The following is a 25919-nucleotide window of genomic DNA, read 5'->3' as shown; positions in this document are numbered from 1 at the left end:
TTTTTGAAAATATTTTTAAAAAAAAATTAAAGCTAAAATAAAGTGGTCTTAAATCAATAGATATTAAATTGTTTATCTAAAAAATAAGTCTAACAAAAAATTTTCCATTTAAATTTTTTTTTTGAAAATATTAAAAAAAATCAATTTTTTTAAGTTAAAATAAACTGTTCTTAAAGTTAAATCAATAAATATTAAATGGTTTTAAAAAATTATCTAATAAATTTTATACTTTAAAAGCTTAATTATAATTCGAATTACTCCATTTTATCAGATTTATGAAATTAATCATTCTATTTTAAATTTAAAATGTTTAGGCCCGCTCTCTTACTCTTGCACTTAAAATTAACGATGTTTCCATTTTTTAAATGAAATATTTTTACGAAACATTAGAAATCATCGTATATAAATCTATTATGAAATTTTATAAATAAGAATGTAAGTTTAAAAACGAACATCTCATCAATATTTTATGAAAAAGTGAAAGGAGAACCAAAATTATTTAAATTTAAATTTGTTTTTCTTTAAACAAATTGTATGAGAAAAATAAGACATAATATTTTATTTTATTTATATTTATATTTATATTTGAATAGCATATTGTAACTTCTTTTTAAACACAAAATGTATGGAAGAAATGGAAAATTAGTGATATATATTATTAATTAGTAGATGTTATATATTTAAAGGTTGACATATGCTTTTTGAAAACGGATGTGATCCACTAATATAGGGATGAATTTGTTTTAAACATTTGTTAGAAGTTCTATTTATGTTTCACTATCTATATTTTTTGTAATCTTTATTTTTACAAATTATATTATTTGGTTATCAACCCATAGTCTCTTTTTTTCTATTATTTTGATATATATGTTGTTACTAATAGATTTAGGGATATGAAATGACAATCTGCTTAAAAAACTCCGAAAAAATAAAAAGAAACATTTGAATAAAAAGAATCTATTTAAATGTACAACAGTTACACCAAAAGCTCTTAATTAGAAACACAACTCATGCTACTACAATGACTAATTGGAAAATTGCAACCCATGTCACTCATAGCACTTTTAATCTCCCCAAGTGCTTCACAGAACATGTCAACGTCGCAAGGAAGCCATAGAGGACCATTGTTTCCATATCCATATTCATTCTCAACATCTTCTAGAAGTGACTTGAATAAAGGATGAATCAATATTTTGATCTTTATTATGAATCTCTGTCTCTCATCTCCAACGTAGACACAAACACAGCCATGTCGTGGTTTCTTATGACCGTCTTTTTGTTTTTTGACCCTTGTCTTTGAAGATAACTTGCAGCTTCTCAATAGACTCTTACCCTTCTTCACAAAATCCATCTCCAAAATTAAATAGTCACTTGTAATGGGGAATCAAGAGAGACTACAATCACAATGGAAAGTTAGTAGGATGTGTTCATTAGACTTAAGCCCTTTATATAGAACATTAAAGTCTCAACCCTCCCCCTATTTTTTTGGTTGTAAATATATCCATATTTTTAGAACAAACTAATAAGATATTAAAATTAAAATTTTTAATATGTGTTAAGTTGTGTTAAGATTTTTTATGAAAATACGTGTTAAGTTGTTTCTATCTAACTATTTTCATGGATTAGTTGCTCTTATACTTATCAATTTACATGTTGAAATTTTGAGTATTTTCTTGGATTGGTTGCTCTTACACTTATCAATTTACACATGTTTATATAGTACGATTAATTAATTTACAACAAATTCTCGGTAAGTTATTAACATGAGGAGAGAGAAAGTGCGTCCTTAGGCGATTGGGGATCTGGGTTTTTTTCACCCTCGCGATTATGTCTTCTCCTCCGGCGGTTCGACGGTCTTTGATCATTTTACTCCTTCTTTTCCTTCGTGCTCTCTACGGGTATGGGTCAGCTCTGATTTCGTTGGGATACATCAACTTTCTCGATTTCGATTTAAACTCCTGGCTTTAGGGTCAGGGACCTTGTTGAGGGGGTTGTGTGTGTCTGACGGTTTCATGGGTTGATTGCTATTTTCGTTGTTGCGCAGGTGGAGTAAAAGGCTTCTGGTTTTCAGTGGTCCGGGTTTTTTCGATTGCTTTCGTTTTGTCTTATTTACTTATGCAGAAGGGTGGCTGGTCAACTGTATCTTACTCGAAACGTACTGGACGGAGATGGGATACTTTTCCGTTTGGTGGGAGGAATCGGAACGATTCTTCTGGTGTTGTAACTTCTATGTATGTCTCTGCGTTTCCAGAAGATTATTCTGCGAAGAACTTATTCAAATTATTTGGTTGCTCCAACAACGTGGTTGAGGTCGCTATCTCTCCGAGGAGGAATAAGTTTGGAAAGCGTTTCGGTTTTGCTAGATTCACCGATGTGGAAGACGGTAGGATTCTAGCTATTCGTTTGGACAACATCTTGATCGAGGGCAAGAAAATCCATGTTAATCTGCCCAGATTCAAAAGGGAAGTGTGGACGAAAGGGGGCGTGAATTCGTCAACAATTAAAAGGGATGGTTGGAGAGGTAAGGAGATACGAAGGGTTGCGATTTCTGTGGAGCAGAATAGGTCCTTTTCTTCTTACGCTGAAGCAGTGGGAGGAACCGCAAAGGAGCAAGCGGGTAAAGAGGTTGAGAAAGTTGTGCTTAACTTTCAATCCAATAGTGATGTAAGAAGTAGACTCGATAAAGCTTATGTCGGGAAGGTTTGTATTCCGGGTTCTGCTTACAATGTGCAGACTCATATGGAGATGGAGGGCGTTTTCGCGATCAAGGTCACTCCTCTAGGCGGCAATACTTGCTTACTAGAAGAAAGAGAGGAAGGTTTTATAAACGATTTAATCAAGGAGGGCAAAACGTGGTGGCAGTCTTGGTTTACGCATATTGAGAAGTGGGAGGCTGGTATGATCGACTCGTCAAGGGACGCGTGGTTCAGGATCTACGGTTTACCGGCTCATGCTTGGTGCTCTGATTTTTTTGTGGCTTTGGCTCAGTCTTGGGGAAGATTCATTTGTGTGGACGAAGATACGGCCAAACGGGAGGTGTTGGATGTTGCAAGATTATGTGGTGAATATTTACTCGTCTTGCGAGATAGCGAAGAAGAAGATTATGTGGGCCAAGTTGCTTGATTTGAAGAAGAAATTTAATGATGGGGAGTGGATTATGGGAGGAGATTTTAATGCGATAAAGAATAGTATGGAGAGAAAAGGTAGGGCGGTTAGGGCTTTTAGCAAAGAAGATGAGTTGTTTGCGGAATTCATTCTTTTGAGCGACTTGATGGATGTTCCTTGTAAGGGTAAAAAAACAATTTGTGGTTTAGCGGTGATGGTAGATCGAAGAGCCGGATTGACCGATTCCTTTTATCTAGCACGGTGGTGAATAGGTGGGATGTCGTTGGTCAAATGATTGGTGATAGGGATATTTCGGATCACTGCCCAATTTGGATTATGACGGATAATCACAATTGGGGGCCTAAACCGTTCAAATTCAACAATGAATGGTTATCCAATGATTCTTTCGTGCCTTTTGTGGAAAAGGAGTGGAAAAACTTGGTGGTCCATGGTAGAGGCGATTTTATCTTGAAGGAGAAGCTTAGACTCATTAAAGACAAAATCAAGATTTGGAATAAGGAAGTATTCGGGAAGATTGATCTAGAGATTGATGAAGAAGTTCATGACATTAATACCGTGGATGAAAGGTTAGTTTTCAATCCTTTATCTCCTCCCCCCTTTGATGATGACCTTGTTCTTAGAAAGGAGGCGACGGGTAGATTTTGGAGGAATGTAAGGATTAAAGAGAATATGCTTTTGCAAAGATCTAGACTTTTGTGGCTTAAGGAGGGTGATTCGAATAGTGCTTTTTTCATAAAGTGATGAGACAAAGAAGAAGACAAAATCATATAGGTCCCATTAATTCTTCGAGAGGTTTGGTGGAAACGGTGGAAGAGATTAGGGAAGAGGTGTTTTCTCATTTTGAGAATAAGTTTTCCGAATCGGAACCTTTCCGACCTACTTTGGACGGTATCCCTTTTAAATCCATTTGTAGGGAAGAGGCGGAGGATCTTGAGAAACCTTTCCTTGAATTTGAGATTAAAAAGGCGGTTTGGGAGTGTGGAGGGTCGAAGAGTCCGGGTCCCGACGGATTATCATTCCTTTTTTTGAAGAAATGTTGGAACTTTATTAAAGACGATGTTATCAATTTCTTCAATTGCTTTTTTCAAGGAGGTCCTATTTCTAAAGGGATTACATCTTCTTTCTTGACTTTAATTCCGAAGGCCAAGAATCCGGTGGATTTGAATGATTATAGACCCATTTGCTTGGTGGGATGTTTGTATAAGGCGGTTTCCAAAATTTTGGCGGGAAGATTAAAAGTAGTGCTTAATTCTATTATTTCTCCTTCTCAAAATGCCTTTGTACCCGGTAGGCAATTATTGGATGGTGTTATTGTGGCAAACGAAGTGGTGGATCATGCGAGAAAAGAAGGGCGTAATTGTGTTCTTTTCAAGGTGGACTTTGAAAAAGCGTACAATAACGTAGGATGGAATTTTTTGAGGTACATGCTTAATAGGATGGGGTTTGGGGAAAAGTGGAAGAAGTGGATGGAGATGTTGGTGTTTTCTAGTAACATGTCGGTTCTAGTAAATGGAAGTCCAACTAAGGAGTTCAAGGTTCATAAAGGCTTACGGCAAGGTGATCCTCTTTCACCTTTTTTATTTGTTCTAGTGGTGGAAGGCCTTACGGGTCTTGTGAAGAAATCCATTCAATTGGGTGAATTTCAAAACTATTCCTTCAATGCTAATTGCAAAGTGGATATTCTTCAATTTACGGATGACACGTTAATTGTGGGGGAAGGAAGTTGGAAACATTTGTGGGCGGTCTGAGCGGTTCTTCGGGCTTTCGAAATGGTGTCGGGCCTCGGTATTAATTATAATAGAAGTAAGTTGATTGGTATTAATACTAATGAGCACTTTTTGGAGGCGGCTTCCAATTTTATTTCTTGTAAGGTGGAGGAGAGTAACTTTTATTTTTTGGGCATTCCTATTGGATTTAATCCAAGGAAGGAAGCCACTTGGAAACCTCTTTTGTTAAAAATGAGGAATCGTTTGGAAGGATGGTCTAATCGGTTTTTGAATTTGGGAGGTAGAATTACTCTTCTTAAATCGGTGCTTAGTTCGTTATGCATATTTACTATGTCGTTTTACAAGATGCCGAAGAAAGTGGTGAAATTGTTCACTAGTGTTCAAAGTAGATTTTTATGGGGTGGAATGGAAGATAAAAGACGTATTCATTGAATAAAGTGGGGGGGTGTCACTTTACCGAGGAAATATGGTGGTTTAGGGGTGAAGAATTTGGCTTTGTTTAACTTGGCGCTTCTAAACAAATGGAGGTGGCGGATTCTTCAAGGTCATAACTCTTTGTGGTATAACGTCTTGAAAGCGCGGTACGGTGATCTTTCTTCCATGGTGCTCGGATCGGATAGTAAGGTATCTTTATCGCCTCTTTTTTCTTTATGGTGGAAAGACATCTTAAAAATTAATTCTTCTTCATGTTAGACGCTGGCCTAAGGATCTAGAGGGGGGTGAATAGATCTCACAGAGTTTTTCGGAGTTAATTGAACTTTAAGCGAAAGCGGTTCTGAATCGACTCGCGTCTATTCCGAACCGCTATTGAAATGATTGTATATGTGTTAAAACCACTAAACAGCTTGAGATAAACGATAAGAGAATATCCTATAGAATCAATATATCGCTCTTAATGAAAATCGATTAACTTCTTATATGATGAACGATGTTTGCAATGCAGTAATAGTGAAAGAAGCAAAAACACAAACACTTGGTGATAATGATCAAATTGATAGTAATTCAATGTGTGATGAATTGTGATGTTTATACAAGTTCTTAATTCACAATTTTAACACTCGAATTGTTAATCAATTTGCAATTATAACCAATTATGAACAGAACTTAAATGAAAGGATAAAAGCGACAAGAACACGATATTTATTCAGGCAGTTTGTCGACCGTCCTCGCTACGACTACGTCTGCCCCCAATTCCAAATTGAAATTGGGAAATCTTCCATTAATGTTGAAAGCAGTTTATACAAAGAAGATAGCAAAGCGATAAACAATAAACCAAATTTGTCGATCCTTTGAATCTTCTTCCCCCTTAATCTTGAGTCAGATTAAGGTCTTCCAAGAGCTTCACTTTGATCCCTTTCTGCAGTGTCTTGAATTGCTCGAACACTTGTTCTTCAATCTTCACACTCAGCTGGATCCTTGATGAAGCTTCTTGATAAAAACCCCCAAAATTCACCTATCTTGGAGGACAAAACCCTCAGATTTTATTCACCAAAAACCCCACAAATCTTCACCCACTAGGAATCTTCAATTCCGTTCCATGGACGTTATCGAACTCGATCACTAACCCTCAACACAAGAATGATTATGTGTAATTGTGTTGGAGATGACGAAGAACGAAGATGAGAAGCCTTTGTGTATCTTTCAGTTGTTGGTTGTTGAGAAGCAATAATGAACCTTGGACAATATATATGAGAGCTTATCAGTTGGAGCAGAGAAAACCAGAACTTTTGGTGTTTTTGATCAATTAGGTCGACCTCTTGTAGTGCTTAGGTCGACCTAGCAGAGGTGCATTAGCTTTGAATGATATTTGCTCCCAGTTAGGTCGAACTGTTAGGGAAGTAGGTCGACCAGAATTCTCTTCAAATGCGTTTTGGGACATTTCTTCAGTTTAGGTCGACCTAGTTGATGTGTGGGTCGACCTAGCAGAAGTGTATGAAATTTTCTCCATTTTAGGTCGACCTGGGTTGACAGTAGGTCGACCTAGCTGCTGCTTTTCTGCATTTTTCTTGTTTTGCTTGTGTTGAGTAGACCTATATGCATATTAGGTCGACCTGCTCTCTCATAAGTGACCAATGCTTGCTTTTCTTTGAGTTTTTCTGCTTGTGCCTTGTTGCTTGTATGCTTGTTGAGTTTGCCATGAATCAAAAACATCTTTGTGAGTGTGATCTTGTATTCACACTTCATATTTTTCTTCCCTTGGTATGAATGATCTGATTGTTGGTAGTTTTAGCTTTATTATCCGCAATGGTTATAATACTCCATTATGGTATTCTAAGTGGTTGGACGATATAGCTTTGAATGAGGCTTATCCGGATTTATTTTTTGCCTCTCGCCTTAAAAATGTGTTGGTGGCGGCCATGGGAGGGTGGTCGGAGGAGGAATGGAGGTGGGGGGATTTAGGCCTTCCCGGTTCCGTGGTGGATGATCTGGTCCTAAGGGGTCTTTTGTTGTCTTTAAAGAGCCGCTTGGAGAATTTCAATGGTTGGTCGGGAGGTAAGGATACAGTGGTTTGGAATGGAAATTCGGAGAGGGATTTCTCGGTTGCTTCTTGTTATGAGCACTATGAAAAGTCTTTTATTTCTTATGGTCCCCTAATTAAGCATGCGGAAGCCTTTGATCTTTTGTGGGATATGGATGCTCCTTTCAAAATAAAGGCTTTTGGTTGGAGGTTATTTCACAATAGGCTCCCTATGAAGGACCTCTTGGAGTTCCGAGGTATGTCTTTATCCTCAGAAGATTTAAAGTGTATTTTTTGTGGCATTAGTAAGGAGAGTAGGGATCATTTGTTTTTTGGTTGTTTGGTGGTGAAAAATATTTGGAATGATATAGCTTTTTGGGTGGGTAAAGGGGTTTGTTACGAAGAAGAGTGTTTATCGAATTTTATGGATTGGCACTTGTTCTTTCATAGTAAATTGGTGTTGGATAGAAAGTTGGATATTATTTGGTTTGCAACAACTTGGTGCCTTTGGTTGGTTAGGAATGGGGCTTGTTTTTGTAAAGAGGATTGGAGTGTTAACAACGTTGTTTGGAACATTAAGTTGTTGGCTTGGAGATGGTCTTTTTGTGGGAAAATTACTCAACCCAATTATTCCTTTTACGAGTTTTGTAAGGAACCGTTGTACTATCTCTCGTAATGTAATTGGTTAGTAATTTTTTCTTTTGTCGGGGTTTTCCCGTTTCATCTCTTGTGGGCTTGGAGAACTCTTAGTTCTCCCTTTTATTGATATCTTGATTTCTAAAAAAAAAAAATAATGATAAGTGTCAAATTTGAATTTCATAATTAGTTTCAATTTATTTAATAATAATTTAAACAATTGACATTACAAATTCTCGGTAAGTTACTAACATAATGATAGATGACAACAATTGACATACTAAATACATTTAAACACATCATGCAACAAATATTACAAACTTCGTCAATAGAAAATAAGGATATCATAAAATGATATTTAAGGATAGTTCTATATTCTCACTAAAAGAAATTTGACTTATAGCGACGACATAATTCCTTAGGTAAATGAAGAAAAACCGTGGGTATAGACCGTAAAACCTATACCAACGACATTTTGTTCTGTGATTATCTTATACCCACGGAAATTTTCCATCTCAATATCCTATAATGGAAATTTGAGACCATTGAACAAAATCTCAGTCCTATACACCTACGGGCATTAACACTTTAATATATTTTTTTATCCACACATTTGTCTGTTGGTATAACTTTGGCTATATTTTTTTCACATTTTGTTATTAATAATAAAAAATTTTGTTTTATTAATAATAATAGTTTGTCAATATTTTTTATACATATGTCCGCTATAATTATAAAAGTAAGTTCCAATTTTATTAAAAAACTAGGGTTAATGAACTTTTTGGTCCTCTAAATATTGCAGATTTCGTTTTTAGTCCCTCCAAAATTTTCCTTTAAGAAATCGTCCCTTCAAAATTTTTCGTTTAAACAATTGGTCCCTAACGTCAAATTTGCTAGAGAATAGCTATGAATTTAGCCACCGATTAGCTACGAAATTTGATGTTAGGGACCAATGGTTTGAAAGAAAATTTCTGAAGGGACGATTTCTTGAAGGAAAATTTTGGAGGGACTAAAAATAAAATTTGAAATATTTAAAGGGACGAAAAAGTTCATTAACCCAAAAAACTAATAAGTCTTACAAAACATCTCAAATTAACAAAGTATATTAGAATAAAAAACAATGTCACTTAAGTAAATCCTTCAGAATTAAAATTGCACCAAATATCTTAAAGTAGAACAATATGACAGCCACTATTTGCTTCTAATCCATCATAAATTATAAATCTAAAAACCAACAACCACCAAAATTACAGCACTTCGTATCCCTCAGAGGGAGAGGTGGTTGGCTACACTAAAGCCATGCCACGTGCTAGTGCCTTCGTATCCCTCAGAGGGAACCATGTGTCCGATCCGTACAGATACAAATGGACCACATGGCTGCCGAAGACACCTGATATGACTATTACGCGGCTCATTGTGAGACGGTTCCGTGGGATGATGTTGCACTATATTCAGGATGGTTGGCTACCAGTTCGACCATCATTGCTCATTATCTTCCAGAGTGCGTCATGCGGCTGTTCGTCTACTGTCAGACAATACCTCGACACCCTTCTGTCTCTGCTCCTATCGTGATAACCCGTTGACAGATAGATGAGGTCTTTGCATACTCTAAGCATCACATGGTTCCCGATGAGGTTCTGGAGACCAAATCAGAGGTAGATTGGAGTTGCGTCTACGGGTACATCACTTGGTACTTCACGGTGTCACATCATTACATGATCCCACTGCAGGGGAATCACCACCCAAACCAGCCCATCAGGAGATCGTGCAGGCTCATTAGTCTCAGTTGGACCATACTAAGGATGTTCTTCTTCGCTGTCGTGAGATACTTGATATGGCGCGGACAGGCATTATCGGTGGTTTCTTCCCAGAGGGGTCTGATCACAGGCGTGAAGGTGTGAAAAACACTAGAAAGGGGGGTTTGAATAGGGTTTTTAAAACACAAAGCTTTTTATAAAAATATTCCCCTTTCTTGAAACTACAAGTTTCCTTACTATGGATGATAACAAAAAGATGCAAGAAGGAAAGAACTCGGTATTTTTATACTGGTTCACTTGAGAACTCTCAAGCTAGTCCCGTCCACCCTTTCAAGGTAATTTTGTCTCTCTCAAGCGAGGACTTAATCCATTATAACCGAACCGATTACAAACACACACGCCAACAGCCGGTGACTAACGTTTACACAAGTAACCCATGTGGCTAACAACCTGTACAGATAACCTTTGTGACTAACACCTACACAGGTACCTCCTGTGACTAACAACCTCTAAGACTCTCTAGTCCTAGACCTCATGAGACAACTGACCTTCACTCGGTCTCTCAAGGAATGATCAAACCATCTTTGATCACAGATTTGATTACAATATAAGTACTTCTACACAAGCAGGATGTAAACTCTCTTTTTAAATCTAAGACTAAAAGAAAAATGAAGCTATTAAATACATAACTAATTTTGTATTTCTTCTATACATTTTGTTTAATGAGAAATTACAATATGCTATTCAAATATAAATTTAAAGAATAAAATATTATGTCTTATTTTTCCCATACAATTTGTTTAGAGAAAAATTACTACATAATACTAAAATTTAAATTTAAATAATTTTGGTTCTCTTTTTACGTTTTTCATAGAAAAGGGATGAGATGTTCATTTTTGAATTTATATTCTTATTTATAAAATTTCGTTATAGATTTATCTATACGATGATTTATTATGTTTTGTAAAAAAATTATTTAAAAAATAGAAACATCGTTTATTTTAAATGCAAGAGTAAGAGAAGGGAACCAAAACATTTTAAATTTAAAATAAAAAGATTAATTTCATAAATTTGGTAAAATAGAGTAACCAAAATTATAATTAAGCCTTTAAAGCATGAAATTTATTTCATAATTTTTTAAAACCATTTAATATCTATTGATTTAAAACCAGTTTATTTTAACTTTAAAAAAATTGATTTTTTTAAATATTTTAAAAAATAATATATATGAAAAATGTTTTGTTAAACATATTTTTTATATAAACAATTTAATATCTATTGAATTAAGACCAATTTATTTTAGCTTTGAAAATTTTATTTTTTTAATATATTCAAAATTATTTTTAACAATGAAAAAAGTTTTATTAAAATTATTTTTTCTTTAATTTTTCAGAAATAAAAATCTCAAAAAATGTATAAAAATTTATTTAAAATAACTACAAATTTTAAAAAGTTTAATATCCAATAAAATTTATAATGAAAAAAAAAACTCAAATTACATTTTATAAAAAACCATTTAAATCTTTTTTTTATTTTAAACTTTTTAAATAACTACATGTACATTTTTTTCTATAAAAATATATATTACTATACAAATTATTTTAAAAAATAAACTAAAACAAATGAATCATTAGTCATACCATAGGTGGTTCTTGGCCCGGCCAGGCTGGGCACATGCCCAGGCTCTGGCCCAATTACTTTTTGAATTTGACCCAAAAAAGTCTACAAAAAGAAAGCAGAAAATAATCAGAAAGGCATAAAGAGGGGTACGGCCATGGCGTTTTGTTTGTCGAAGAAGATGAATTCTATTATGAGAGAGAATGCTAAAGATGTTACCTCACGTGTCCATGTTAATTAAATATAATGTTCAATTATTCCTTAATTAGTCAAACTTCCTCCTTGTTTTTTGGCCACATTTTAATTTTTTATAATATTAAAAAATTGTTTTGAGAGAATTATAAGGAAGACACATTAGTGCTTGGTTTTATCCCATTATCTCACCAACTCTTGTTTTCATTTTTTTAATTTTTTATTATTAACCAAATGATAATTATTATTTTTATTATTTCTTATTAGTAACTAAATGATAATTAGGTTTAGTTTGTATATTTGTTTTTGTTATATTATTTTATTTTTTTTGGATGGGCCTAAATATATGTTTCTTCTTGAACCTCTCTTTTTGCTATTTTATTAATTTTTTTAATAGTTTATTTACTATTTGATTTATTATTATTAATTTTACAATAAATAAATATATAATGAAAGACTGATTCATGAGCCTTTCTTACAATGAAAGACCTGAGCCTTTCTTACAATGAGACACATGCACACTTGCACATATTCATAGCTTAATATTGGACTTTCTTACAATGAGACCTACTCGATTAATTGTTTAAATTACTCGTCTAGAAGACTAGTTCACTTTGCTAGTACATTTGTAATTTAATTTGATTTGATTGTCTTATTATTTTCATGTTTAATATATGCTTGTTTGTACGCACTTGTATTGCTTTCATTTCATCTTCATTTGTTAATTTATATTCCCCATTTTCGAAATCTTGTAATAATTTTACCGCTTTCTTTATTTTCTTGAGCTTTATTTGCTTGCTTGCTTTTATGCTTGAATAAATTATGAACTCGCGCATTCTTGGTTCATATACCAAGTCATACTCCAAGTTTTGTAAGTTGATTGTCTTGTGCATCACCATTGACTGTACCATTGCATTTTTGGTCCATATGCCAAGCCATACTCCATGTTTTGCAAGTCGATTGCCTTGTTCATCTCTTTTATTTTAAACTATATTTTTGTTGACAAATTGACGAGTCTTCTTTATTTTGATTGATAACTATTTTTATCTTATATACAATGAATTTGCGATCTTTAAATTTTTGCCCAAGCTTTATAATTTTCCTGACTTTGCCACTGAGTCATACGGTTGACCAATAATTTATGATATGATCAAATAACTAAATAACTTGACAAAATTGTTCATCAATCTAAATTTTAAAACACCAAATTTACTAATACATTTAGGGATATGTGTTTCTCCTCTATATATTTTTCCAATAATGTAGGGATATGAAAATGACAATCTGCTTAACAAACAAAAAAATGAAAAGAAACATTTGAATAAAAAGAATCTGTTTAAATATGTACAACAGTTACACCAAAACTCTTAATTAGAAACACAAATCATGTTACTATAATGACTAATTGGAAATTTGCAACCCATGTCACTCATAGCACTTTTTATCTCCACAAGTGCTTCACAGAACATGTCAACGTCGCAAGGAAGCCATAGAGGACCATTCTTTCCATATCCATATTCATTCTCAACATCTTCTAGAAGTGACTTGAACAAAGGATGATTCAATATTTTGATTTTTATTATGAATCTCTGTCTCTCATCTCCAACGTAGACACAAACACAGCCATGTTGTGGTTTCTTAGGACTGTCTTTTTGCTTTTTGACCCTTGTCTTTGAAGATAACTTGCAGCTTCTCAATAGACTCTTACAATTCTTCACAAAATCCATCTCCAGAATTAAATAGTCACTCGTAGAGAGAAATCAAGAGAGACTACAATCACTATGGAAAGTTAGTTGGATGTGTTCACTAGACTTGAGCCCTTTATATAGAACATTAAAGTCTCAACCCTCCCACCCTATTTTTTTGGTTGTAAATATATCCATATATTTAGAACAAACTAATAACATATTGATATTTAAAATTAAAAATTTTAATTTGTGTTAAGTTGAGTTAAGATTTTTAAGTTGTGTTAAGATATTGATATTGGTTATTTATAAAAATACGTGTTAAGTTGTTTCTATCTAACTATTTTCATGGATTGGTTGCTCTTATACTTGTCAATTTACACATGTTTATATAGTACGATTAATTAATTTACAACAAATTCTCGGTAAGTTATTAACATAATGATAAGTGTCAAATTTGAATTTCAAAATTAGTTTCAATTTATTTAATAATAATTTATTAATAACTCAATTTTTAATTAAAAAATAGATGACAACAACAATTGACATACTAAATACATTTAAACACATCATGCAACAAACATTACAAACTTCATCAATAGAAAATAAGGATATCTTTTAAGGATAGTTTGATATTCTATCAATAATATATGTTAGCGTAACTCATTAATAGAACAACTTAGATAAAAATCATGAGCATTATTACTTGTAAATAATCAAAATTTGTATTATGTTCATGTTAAATTTTACACTTATGTCTCGAACACTTTTATTAAAAAGGATACTCGTCAAATCATTTTGTGCTTAAGAGAGACAGTATCCTTGCTAGTAAAAGTGCTAAGTTCAAAATCTAAAATTACATCACCATATATCTCACTCTCTCTCTCAATAAATGATTTTGGTAACACCCAAGATTTTGCTCTAAAAGCTACAAAAGCCTACGAGAAAGCCTTTATGGAACCATTATACATTGAAGGTCCTCAAAGAAAGGACCTCTACCAACAAGATGTCTTCAACCGCCCTTCGAACTTTTTATCAAAGCAATTTCTCCATACGATTAGGTTGACATATTCTTAGGAAAACCAAAATTTTGGTGATACCGATGTAGGATTGAAGTAGAAAAAACTCATTATGAGGATCCTTTAAATGTGGGAGAAGATGCATTAATTAACCAATTTTGACAGCTCTCTTCATAGATAACCCCTTGATAAAGCCTCCATCTCGACTAACAATCCCTTATAGAAACCTTTATCCTCAACGTTGACCTCTTAAAGTCTGAATGCAACAACTCCCCCACCAAATTTACTATTATCACAAGAAGGCCAAAATATCTTAGTCTTACAACTATTCAATTTGAGGCCTAATCCAGGACCCGACTCCTGATTGATGTCAAGGGCTTTAGACATCTCCTTGAAGTCTTCTATGACAATATAATCATCAAGATATCAAACATGAATAAGAATCATACACTTGTCTCTAATCAGATGAATAAGAGGTGTAACACAAGTGCAAAAAAGTGCGGCCCTAATGGGTCACGTTATTGCACTTTATTGGGTGACATAATATGCTCATTCCCAAGATAAAATCTTGTTGTCTGAATATAAAGAAACTCAATCCACAAAAAAATAGATGTAAATATCACCATCTCCTTGTGTGATAGATATAATCAATCTACCATGTTGAAAGCATTCGAGAAATCTGCCATGATGTTTATGCATGTCATAGTAATAAACATGTAGAAGTTAGTTGTGTCAAAACCACCTAGAAACCATATATTCCTCCTACAAAATCTCTCGTCTATAAGAGAATGGTATAAAATGTCATTGCCACAAATAATATTATTAAAATAGGAAGAATTGAATTAGTTTTTAGATGTATCCTATACACTCTAGACTTGAAAATATCGCATCACTTTTTCTTGAATTGCAAGCATACTTTGTAATTTTGGACATGGTTGCAATTCTCATCATGTTTGCCGCTTGATGAAACTACATTTGTGAGCCTATTCAGCATTACTAATAGATGTTGGATTCCACTACTCAAGAATATTATTATTGCAATCATTTGTCTTAATTATTTGAAAAACACAGCACACAAGAAATCAACTTATATTCAGTTTTATCCTTAGTTTCAATTTATTTGATAATAATTTTATTAATAACTCAATTTTTAAATAAAAATAGATGAAAACAATTGGCATATTAAATATATTCAAACATGTCTAGAAACATACATTACAAATCTCAACAATAGAAAATAAGGATATCACACAGTGATATCTAAGGAAAGTATAATATTTTACCGATAATATTTTTTTTTTGATAATCAATGAGCTTTTTTATAAACAGAGACAAACAGTGGAGAGAATAAAAGTTCTCAACCAGTTACAGACAAATACAAGCCTTTCCAACTAGCAGTCACCTAAGCACCTTAATACTACATATAATCTAGAGGAGAATGACTCCATTCATAAAAATTACAGTAGATTTTCTGTTTGTTACCAATTGCTAACCACCACCATGTAAACATTTTCACATTGTGAACAATTTCATCTAAGTCAACAACACCATTTTTGAATATCAAACAGTTTTGTTGTTTCCATAGACACCAACACACTGTCACCCAAATCACTCCCACCCTCCTCTTCGCGCAGCTCCTTTTCAACACTCCCACCATATGCGGAAAATCTTCGCAACATGCAGTGTGAACATGTTGGACAATCCCAAGCCACTGATAAATTTTCCCCCACACCCCTACTGCTGTCGCACAGGTAAGGAACAAATGCTGAATGTTTTCCTGACACTGGCAGCCAAATACACACAATGCTGTATCATTATTTTCAATAATGCCTCTCTTTACAAGCTTTACCCTTGTTGCCAATCTGCCTTTGAACAATCTCCAAGCAAAGATCTTAACCTTCGACGGCATCCATGACTTCCACACTATTGACAAAGCCTTCTTGATCACCGGCTCCACAACCATTTCAGTCTGATCCAAAACCAATCTCCCATAATAATCTTTTACATTGAACACCCCTGAACCATTTAAAGGCCAAACAACATAATCTTTTTCCCTCCATTTTGGTGCTACCTCTAATAGAAGTTGTCTCAACTCTCCCCATTCATCTAACTCTGCCTGGTTCAGATTTGTTTCACACTCCACAACCCACCATCTCCACTGACTATTTTACCGATAATATAACTAGGTTGGCCTAACTCATCAATAGAACAAACTAGATGAAAATCATGAGCATATGTTACTCACAAATAACCAAAAACTATTTTTTGTCTTGTGGTCATGTTAAACTTTAAACTTTCGTTGTGAGCACTTTCACTAAAAAAAAGGTACTCATCAAAACATTTTGTGCTTAAGACGGACAATGTCCTTTCTAGTAAGAGGGATATTTTGTGCGCCATTTTTTCCCTCGGTTGAAATTTCACCAAGGGTGAAAGATTTATTGGTCATGGGCTCGATCCCTAGCAATTTCATTTTTATTATTTTCAAAATTGGATAACGTGCCTGACAGCTGGAAATTCAATGCTCTCCAAAAGGAAGATATTCAGGAGACAAAGGATTGAATTTTATAAAGAAAGATTGACTTCAATGGGTATGAAGGTATCTTCAACAAAGTTATTTGGCGAGAAGTTGGTCACACTGATAGGCTGATTGTGTTATCTGGTACTATGAAATATTGTAAGTCATTTAGCCTTGGAATTCGACAAAGAAAAACATTGTAATTTTCTTCAAGTTTAAGCATCTCTACACATACATCAATTTTTAAAACATTGTTCTTGGCTCTAACTTTACTTTGAACACTTTCATTTCACCACTACGATCTTTATTCCTAATTCCAAAATTTCTTAATTCTCTCAATGTCTCTTTTGCTATTTTTCCAATCTCCTGTGTCATCTCGTTTAACATATCATTTGCATTTTCTTTTGACTGCCCGAAATCTCCTCCTAAGATTTTGTGTTGGAAATTTCTTTATTTATCACCGTTTTAATTTCGCCATTTAATTTGTGGAGCTCCATGCGGCTTCTTCTCCTCCCTCTCCTTTTATTCTTACAACCATATTTAATTACAACCATTAATGCTCTATGATAGATAGTCAAACTCTTTCAAAGTATAACTTTATCCAAACAAAATGTTCTATAAGATCTAACAAATCTATATGAGAACATGTCACTCCCTCTCACATGTGATTGAACGTTCATATATTTTTCTTAAACATGTATTAGTTATATTAAAATCAAAAGTAAGTGAAAATCTCACAATACATTTACCGGAAGAAAATTTACTTTCAGCATTTACCTCTCTATGATCATACCACTCACACACGCCCATTTAGATCGATCAATATTTTTTTTAGATAAAATGTAATTATGAGGAAATTTCAAATCAGGTAGGCTAAGTCTTATAATTTTATCCATTTTTTCTAAAGAAGCATGTCTCATGGAAGGAAAATATGTTTACAAAAGTCAATCTTATATCATAATTTACCAACAAAAAAAAGTCTATCTTATCTGACATATACATATTTACAACAATTAATTTTACAGCTTTATCCAAAAACCTCGTAATTTCCATCCCTTGAACTCAAGTTAGAACGACAAGACAATGGAGAATATTGTGAAACTGAACTTTGTTTGTGACCCTCTATCTCCGCAAGTGCTTCACAGAACATGTCAACATCACATGGAAGCCATAAAGGACCATCGTTTCTATAACCATATTCAATCTCAACATCATCTAAAAGTGTTTTAAAGGAAGGATGATTGAATATTTTGATCTTGATTACGAATCTCTGTCTCTCAGGTCCAACATAGACACAAAGACAACCATGTGGTGGTTTCTTAGTATTACCTTTTTGCTTTTTGTGAAACTTCTCTGATAATTTGCCATAGCTGCCATTGCAACTAGTGTCTTGTGGATCATACAATCTCTTGCTGCTTCCCCATACTCTCTTACCAGGGTCGGTCCTGGGCCAGGGACAAGCAGACCCACAGCCTAGGGCCTCAAAATAATGAGGGCCTCAATTTTGGGGGTGTAATTAAGAAATTATAACACTAAAATAATAAAGTATGTAGATTTCAACGAAATTATAGGACAGCTCATTGCTTGTAGCCCAGCAGTTTAGCTCTTTCTTTAAGAGTGACATGATCTAGGTTTGAGACTTGTTGTGGCGGAATTCCATTTTTCAAATAATAATTTTTTACTTGAACACTCCAACTGATTGTCTTTCCAATTATTAATCAATCTGATATTACATAGGGTATTTTTAATATAATTTTTCTAACAAATTATATTTTTAAATTTTAATTAATTTATATATAATCAATTAAAATTTATAATCATATGAGATTTGAGGTCAAATTTTATTCTTGCTACCCTTATAATTTTATTTTAGTATAAATTTTAAAGACTATATTATAGTTAAATATTTAAAAGTTTATCGTACAATAAACTCATTTATTATCAAATTTTTATGATGAAATCAAATTCATTATCCTTTGTGCTTTGATTTACTAATTTTTTTTTTATCATAGAAATAAACTTCTTACCACTTAGGTAAACCTGCGTATTAAGGACATGACATGGTTTACGCCTACTCCTACATTTTCTAGCCATACGACTTGATTTTCCGCAATTAAAACAAGAGAAAATGCCACTTTCATTTCTTTGAGATGGTGGATGTTATCTAAAATTGGAGCAATTAACGCATTAAAAATATTCTCATTCTTAACTCAGTTAATCATATTTCGGTTTTGAATTCTTCAATGATTTGCAGATGGCTACTAATCTACATTAAAATTCATTTTATTGTTAGAAACAACCAAGACTTCGTATTTTTAATCTTGTCTCTGAAATTCTTCTTTATTTTGGAGGCGAACAAAACGTATGTTTTTTATTAGGGGTCCATTTATTTTTATTTGCCCTGAGCCTCTAAAAAGTCAGGACCGGTCACAACAAGAAAATCTTAAATTAGCTAGGGCAAATACACTAGCTAATTCGTAGCTAATCTCTATCAAACAAAAATAGTTTGAGATTTGTTGGGGATTAACTACAATATATGCCCTAGCATGGATTGAGTGGCTAATTATCTTGGCAAAATAATTCTAGCAAAATTCAAGCTGATATTAAATTATTCCTAGCTAAACCACAACAAAGCAGTAGCAAAATTTCGAAGTTGAATTTATACTTCCCAACTAAACAGCTACAATATGACTACGAAAATATCATAACAAATCTCAAGCTAAATATTTAAAACAATTTTACAACTTTTTTTATTTTCTTTTTTAAGTAAATCTTAATTAGACTAATTCATACTTTTTATAATTATTTAAATAAAAACTAATTATACTATTTGTAAAAATTAATTTTTAAAAGTATTAAAATTATTGATATTTATTTAAATTAATTAATTTAATTTTTAAATATAATATAATTTTTACTTTATTACTAAAATGAAAATACACTAATAATTAAATAACCCAAAAAATTAATTTTTTTTATATATTTAACAACACTTAAACAATATACATCACAATAATATTCAAAAAATACACTAATAATTAAATAACCCAAAAAATTAATTTTTTTAATATATTTAACAACACTTAAACAATATACATCACAATAATATTCAAAAATCAAGTTTTTAATATATTTAACAACACTAAAACATTATACATCACAATAATATTCTATTTTATTTCCAATTCAGAAAACATTATACATCACAATAATATTCTATTTTATTTCCAATTCAGAAATCACAACTCAGGTTCCATATTAACTCCGGTTTTCGAAATAGATTGGAAAACATTCTTTCACCTTGTATCTCCATGAGTTTTTTCAGGTACTTCACTTTGCATGGGTGCTTTTGGCATGGATTGAATCAATGAAAGGATTGGCTCCAACATCGGCGCCAAATGTGTTTTCTCCATACTTTTCCACTATAGCCGTGTCATATGACTCCTAAAAACGCATACGAAGAATATATTAATTATGTAACCTACATTCATGTTAAACATTACACATTTAATTTTTAAATTTTAATAACTTACAACAAATAACTTCGACCGTTGAAAGACATATTCTCCATCTTTTTTCTTATGAACTCGAGCATACACGTCTCTAAACGAAACTGTATGTTTCAACTCCTCCTCCTCCTGCAATTTACATTTAAAAAGATCCAATCATGTGTTATATTTAGACAATATCTCTCTAAAACAAACAATACTGCTTACAGTATTCATAAACCACAATTTACATTATAGAGTCCACAGCCTAAACATAAACAAAGGAATATATCAAGTATCAAAAAGTGCTTACACATTTATTTCCATTCAAACCTAAATCCAACATATTAATTTATTTAAGATTTAGCAAACAAAAAAGTAACACAAAAGAAGAACATTATATTATGGGTTCTGCCTAACTAGTCAGTATTGCCAAATTAAGGTCACTTAATAGTGAGAACATATCAAAATATGAAGATTGAATGCTAATTACAGTATGAGAAGCAACTAATAGTTTTAACCCTACCATTCTCACGTATATAACTCAGCTTGAAGGCAAGCTTATTTGACATAGGGACAGTAGTTTATCTACTTAACGAGCTGTATGAAGTACTATTGATCATAAGTGGAAATACCATTAACTAACCTAATACTGAGATCAAGGAAACACTTGAATACAATAACAAGTCATCAACTTTGAATAACTTCAGTTCCTTCTCCCTCAGTCAGCATGACAAATAAACTAAATTTAGTAGCAGATCAGAGATCCAGAGAACCACTAATGAAAATCATATCATAATACACCAATGCTTCATAAGACTGAATGCTGATTACAATCAGAAGAGTTCCAAATAATTTTCAAGGACTCCGAAAACTTAAAGACATCCAAAATATTCTAAATTGGCAGCTCATGGCAAATATGCGTTTAAAGAATTGAAATAGATATTGCTTCGAAACATTTTAAGATGATAAACAGGACAACTATAAACACATAAAATCTCATCAGAACTTACCATCCTTTTCTTATGTTCACCTAAGTTAATAGAACCCCATGTGTGCAACACTGCATCAGGTAAGGCAGCCCTGTTACAACGATTTGCATCGGATTTCTTCTTCCACTCTGGTTTCAATCAAATGTCAACCAAACCGCCCCATACCTCTGCCTTCATTCCTTTGGGACCATGACCCTTAGTGTCGACCACAAACATCGGACACAAACACATCTTTGAATGAAATATAGTTTCTAACATGACAAAGTTCAAGTATATAACAATTTTCTGCTGAAGAAAAGGCAAGAAACTTGAGGGATAACCTCTGTTAAATTTGATGAAAACTCAGTTAAATATGCTCTCAAATTCTCTATCAAGCTCTGGCTATTATATACTGTTGGAAATTAAACAGAAGAGAACTGTTTATAGAATTTCAAGATTCTTTTTCCCTTTAAAGACACATCTTAGTGACTTGACCAATGTGGTTCAAGTTTTGTGGAAGAGATACCTAAGACAGGTCCAGCAATGTAGATATATTAAATTAGATAGTGCTACTGGAAACAACTTTAGCACTAAACAAATAATATTTAGTCTACACCGAAAAAGTATACATGATGAATGTATTGTCATGGTGCAACTTTATGACATTAATGATAAACAAGTCGCAGTAGAGAAATACCTCTACAGAATTGTGCACGTGGAGGTGGTGGTGCTGGACTAGTGCAAGACTGAGAAGGTTCTGGTCGGTCATTACGCTCTCTCCCTTGATTGTATATAATTCTTCTACTAGATTGTCCCATATTGTTGGAAATTTCAAAACTCACTCCTTTACCTTCTTTTACATTATATGCATCAATTTTTTGGCGCTTGAGTAATTGTCGTTGATAATTTCTCTTCTTGATTAATTGCGTCTCTTCATCTTCAATATCATCATAGAGATCTTCAAAATCATAAGTGAATTTATGCTTATGCTTTAATGCATCAACCATCCCTAACCTTTGCCTTTTGTTCCGGTCAATATGCACACCTATATGCATAGAGTTGTATTAAAAATATAATGCAATAAATCTGATCCCATTAATATAGTAATCTTACACTAAAATTAGAATTGTATTAAAGAACCGGATTTCGTCCCATTAATATACCTCGCAAAGGTGAAGAGTGAAGTTGATTGCGACCACTCTCTTGACTCCGTCTACGTACCTCCTCTACCTCGGATTGTCATACTAAGATATCTATAATAGCAGTAATATCAATGCATATTTTCAAAAACTCAGTCACCCACAGTTGAAACTTACTACAGTATTCAAAACATCACAATGGTTAAAATATTCCTTCATATATTCACATCATAGCAATCAATAAGTAAATGCCAATACAAATTTCAAAACTCCACACAAAATTTAATTAGCAAAATAGATTATTCTCAGAACTAAAGATTTGTTAGCATCAAACATCTTAGTATTAGGCAACAGCCATAGATTACTCTCAGAACTTCTCTGTTCATTTTCACCATGCAATTAACCCTATTATTTGAAAAAGAGCAAACAATAAGGAGCTGTATATGTATAATAGCAATAAACAATAACAATTAACCCTCTTATTTGAAAAAGAAAAAAGTTACAAGCTACTATTTGAATCTAAATCATATGATTCTTCATCTTCATCTTCATCTAAGAATTCTTCATTTTCACTAGAATCATTCTCATTTATGAATTGATTAGTAAATGGAACTTTTGTTGACATATATATATATATATCATTTATGTCCACTTCTTCCATTGGGGAATTGGTATCAAATAAGGAAAAATCTTTTGCATTTCGTATCATTTTCCCATCAAATGTTTACTAAGAGGATTAAATCCTAAAGTAAATAGATAAATATACACGAATATAAGCATCTAAGTACAAACATTTAAACTATTTTCTAAACTCATTTTACAAAGAGGATATTTTTAACTTTTGATTAGTAAATTGAAAACTAATGAAACAAATAGCAGTTATCCCTTTCTTCTCTACTTTGTGGTATATGATTTTATCTTGTCTCTAACTTTCATGCAAATATATGAAAATGACACTAAAACTTTGTCAATCATTTTCTAGGCAGTAGAGTATAATATATTCACTTCTATAATAGTTTTGATACTTTTCCATCTATGCAAGTTTTACTTTTCACTTTGTATATTGAAATTGTTAGTCTTGTTGTACTCTTCACAAAAACATGTGAATTATTTACCTTTTTTGGTAAAGAAAAGGACAGCATCAAAGTATAATGATTACTTTGAAGAATAGTGTACAAGAAAGAAGTGTCATTTTCTTCTGAATAGTTTCATTTGGATGCTTTGGTGTAGTTTTAGACTTTGAAACACCTCTAGTACTTTATTTTCTATATATTGTTTGGTAAAATTACTAAACAAGTATAAATTTCAATAAAGCCAACAAAAATCAAGTAAGTAGTTTCACTAGCTTTCACACTTAATGTCTCCGAAATTAAATTCACCTAGCTTGAAAAAAAAGCGGTAATATTAATAACCACTTTTTTTAACAATCACAGTGGGTTTGGTTTTGTGACTTTATGCGCAAAAACAATGTTAATGTTATATGGTGTATAGATTTATAAATAGTAGAAGCATCCAATTTATGATATAAACTAATCCAGTCAAAGAAAGCAAAAGTATAGTGAGTAAAAGCAGAAACACCCAAATCCGAATTGTCATGATGCGAATACGAATTCTGTACAAATTAAAGAAATTAAAATAAAGAAATAAGGAAACCATGCAATGGGATCGGTCTTACCAGGCTAAGGAAAAATGCACTGATCCCTGAGAAAAGCTTACGGTTTCTGTCGACAAAGTCAGCGATTAACAACAATGGCCTTGACTTGCTCACTTGTGTCCAAGGTACCTGCATGATAATATTTGATTAGACCATAATTTTCCAATAATACCTTGTTGATAAAATATCGAACCAAATTTAACGACGCAAACACCATCCACCAAAACCTTGGCCCATTTCATAGACTTGACTACATTGATCAAACACCATAATGATATCCTATTATTATAAGTCATGTTTAATGACAGACCATTTAAATCCATTTCTTTGGGTTAAAGGTTTAGCTAAATATAATATGATTTATTAGGAGTAAATTCCTCAAGAGCCTCTAAATTTTTTAAAACTAAGGTATTTTAAGGTATTAAAAGGCAACATTTATCGAACAGCATAAACATGTGCACATGGATGTAGTTTATACAATATGATATAAAACTAAGGTATTGTAAATCATGACAGGAACAACTATTATCCAGAAACTGAGTAGTTTATGCATCAGTTTTAGATGGCTCGCTTTGTATAGGAATTTCATGAATCAATTAAACAGGTGGCTCAATTTCTTCTCTACTTTGTGGTGTAAATACAGTATTTGCATTTTTTGGTAAACAATCAACACCAACAATAACAACAAGAACAAAGAGAAAAAACAAAGTTGCTTACCCAAAATGAAGAGATTTTGCCTCAAAGTTTCTTTAATCAAGTTAGATAACTTTCAAAATCAAGTATTGTCAAAATCAATACTGTCAAAATCAAGTTAGAAAACCTAAAACAAATAATCATGAAACAGATTAAAAGTATAACTAGCATTTCAATACAATTAAAAAACAAATAATCAGGAAACCTGATAATAGATAGAAGAGGGTAAAATAAGAGATTCATGAATTTGCAAAGAAAAACACCTCGACGAGAACGTGGAAATCAGAAACGTGGAAATCGAAGCGAGAGACAATGGATGCATACCTCGACGAGAACGTGTTATCGAGAGTGAGAACGAGATCCAAAGAGAGAGAGAAATCGAGATCGGAAGCGAGATCCAAATTGAGAGGGAAACGAGATCGGGAGAGAGATCGAGAGAGAGCAAAACCTAGAATCGAGAGAGAGATCGGTAGAAAACGCAGTGTGTTTTATTTTTGGGAGAAGCTGAACGCAAACTTTGATCTGTGACTTTTTTCTTTCCAAATAAAATTAAAATTTTGATATAATAACTAAAACTAAACTAATAAAATATTAAATGAAGTCATATAACATTTTATTAGTTTAAGATTAACTACCATTTTATTCCGTAGTAAAATTATGGTAGCAAATCTTATATTTTCTTGTAGTGGGTCCTGTCTCTTACACTTCTTTACAAAATTCATCTCTATAGTTTGTTTGTATATATCAAGAGAGTTTAGAAATGAAGGTGTTGATTCATAATGTGTATGAAAAGGTTCCTAAGACCAACGAGTTATGCTCCTTGTATAGACCATTGAATTTTCACAGGGTCCCACTATATAATACATATATACTTGTTGGTCTTATTGTTCTACTTTATTTTATTCTTAACTAGTTCTTACGTTTGATGTTGAATTATGAATATTGTTTATGAATATTAAGCTTACTTTTCTAGGTTCAAAAGTTAAAAATTAGTGGAGGTAATCAACTTTTTTTTAAGCCTTACCATGAGACAAGTGGATATCCTTTTCTAGAATGTCTTCATCATTTTCAGGTTATCTGAATTAAATTTTATTGACGGCTGAAAATATTTAATCATTAGGTTTGACCATTCCACACGTGCCAGTTTATTTTGAATAATATTTGAGAATTTGAGGTACCTTAACAATTTTATTAGCAAGGATATTCTCTCACAAAACAATTTGACGAGTGTCCCTTTTAATT

The 25919-nt window shown here is 32.7% G+C and overlaps 5 protein-coding genes and 1 long non-coding RNA gene across 10 annotated transcripts; 2 read left to right on the top strand and 4 right to left on the bottom strand.

The window, feature by feature from the left end:
• Positions 1-991: 991 nt before the first annotated feature.
• LOC131605883 (auxin-responsive protein SAUR71-like) lies at positions 992-1351 on the bottom strand. Its single transcript, XM_058878181.1, has one exon. It carries the CDS (start codon positions 1349-1351, stop codon positions 992-994), a length of 360 nt encoding a protein of 119 aa, XP_058734164.1.
• Positions 1352-2115: 764 nt separating this feature from the next.
• On the top strand, positions 2116-3123 carry LOC131605882 (uncharacterized). The gene has a single exon (XM_058878180.1). It carries the CDS (start codon positions 2116-2118, stop codon positions 3121-3123), a length of 1008 nt encoding a protein of 335 aa, XP_058734163.1.
• A 3931-nt stretch (positions 3124-7054) lies between these two features.
• On the top strand, positions 7055-7987 carry LOC131605881 (uncharacterized). Its single transcript, XM_058878179.1, has one exon. It carries the CDS (start codon positions 7055-7057, stop codon positions 7985-7987), a length of 933 nt encoding a protein of 310 aa, XP_058734162.1.
• Positions 7988-12880: 4893 nt separating this feature from the next.
• Positions 12881-13240, bottom strand: LOC131605880 (auxin-responsive protein SAUR71-like). The gene has a single exon (XM_058878178.1). It carries the CDS (start codon positions 13238-13240, stop codon positions 12881-12883), a length of 360 nt encoding a protein of 119 aa, XP_058734161.1.
• Positions 13241-17759: 4519 nt separating this feature from the next.
• LOC131605879 (auxin-responsive protein SAUR32-like) lies at positions 17760-18356 on the bottom strand. Its single transcript, XM_058878177.1, has 2 exons — positions 18307-18356; positions 17760-18177 (listed from the first exon to the last, which is right to left on the bottom strand). The coding sequence occupies exons 1-2, from the start codon at positions 18354-18356 to the stop codon at positions 17760-17762; spliced, it is 468 nt and encodes a 155-aa protein (XP_058734160.1).
• A 1388-nt stretch (positions 18357-19744) lies between these two features.
• Positions 19745-25232, bottom strand: LOC131603588 (uncharacterized). Of its 5 annotated transcripts, none has more exons than XR_009284461.1 (8): positions 25002-25232; positions 24702-24804; positions 24006-24113; positions 22355-22444; positions 21889-22236; positions 20867-21717; positions 20266-20367; positions 19745-20176 (listed from the first exon to the last, which is right to left on the bottom strand). It is a non-coding gene; the product is annotated as an uncharacterized LOC131603588 (long non-coding RNA). The 5 variants fall into 5 exon arrangements; XR_009284463.1 differs by having other exon boundaries at positions 19762-20176; positions 20266-20370; positions 21234-21717; positions 25002-25231; XR_009284462.1 differs by having other exon boundaries at positions 19762-20176; positions 21234-21717; positions 25002-25231.
• Positions 25233-25919: the final 687 nt, after the last annotated feature.

Source organism: Vicia villosa, linkage group LG5, assembly GCF_029867415.1.
Source record: "Vicia villosa cultivar HV-30 ecotype Madison, WI linkage group LG5, Vvil1.0, whole genome shotgun sequence".
In the NCBI taxonomy this organism is placed as follows: Eukaryota; Viridiplantae; Streptophyta; class Magnoliopsida; order Fabales; family Fabaceae; genus Vicia; species Vicia villosa.
The sequence above is the reverse complement of the archived record's forward strand: the minus strand, read 5'-3'. Positions and strand labels throughout refer to the sequence as shown.

Bases quoted from the DNA above. Each gene is read 5' to 3' on its own strand.
- LOC131605883 (XM_058878181.1), bottom strand. From the start codon at position 1,351: ATGGATTTTGTGAAGAAGGGTAAGAGTCTATTGAGAAGCTGCAAGTTA.
- LOC131605882 (XM_058878180.1), top strand. From the start codon at position 2,116: ATGCAGAAGGGTGGCTGGTCAACTGTATCTTACTCGAAACGTACTGGA.
- LOC131605881 (XM_058878179.1), top strand. From the start codon at position 7,055: ATGAATGATCTGATTGTTGGTAGTTTTAGCTTTATTATCCGCAATGGT.
- LOC131605880 (XM_058878178.1), bottom strand. From the start codon at position 13,240: ATGGATTTTGTGAAGAATTGTAAGAGTCTATTGAGAAGCTGCAAGTTA.
- LOC131605879 (XM_058878177.1), bottom strand. From the start codon at position 18,356: ATGTCACTCTTAAAGAAAGAGCTAAACTGCTGGGCTACAAGCAATGAG. The intron at 18,178-18,306 runs GTCCTATAATTT...TCCCTGGCCCAG, and splicing joins TGGGCTACAAGCAATGAGCT to GACCGACCCTGGTAAGAGAG.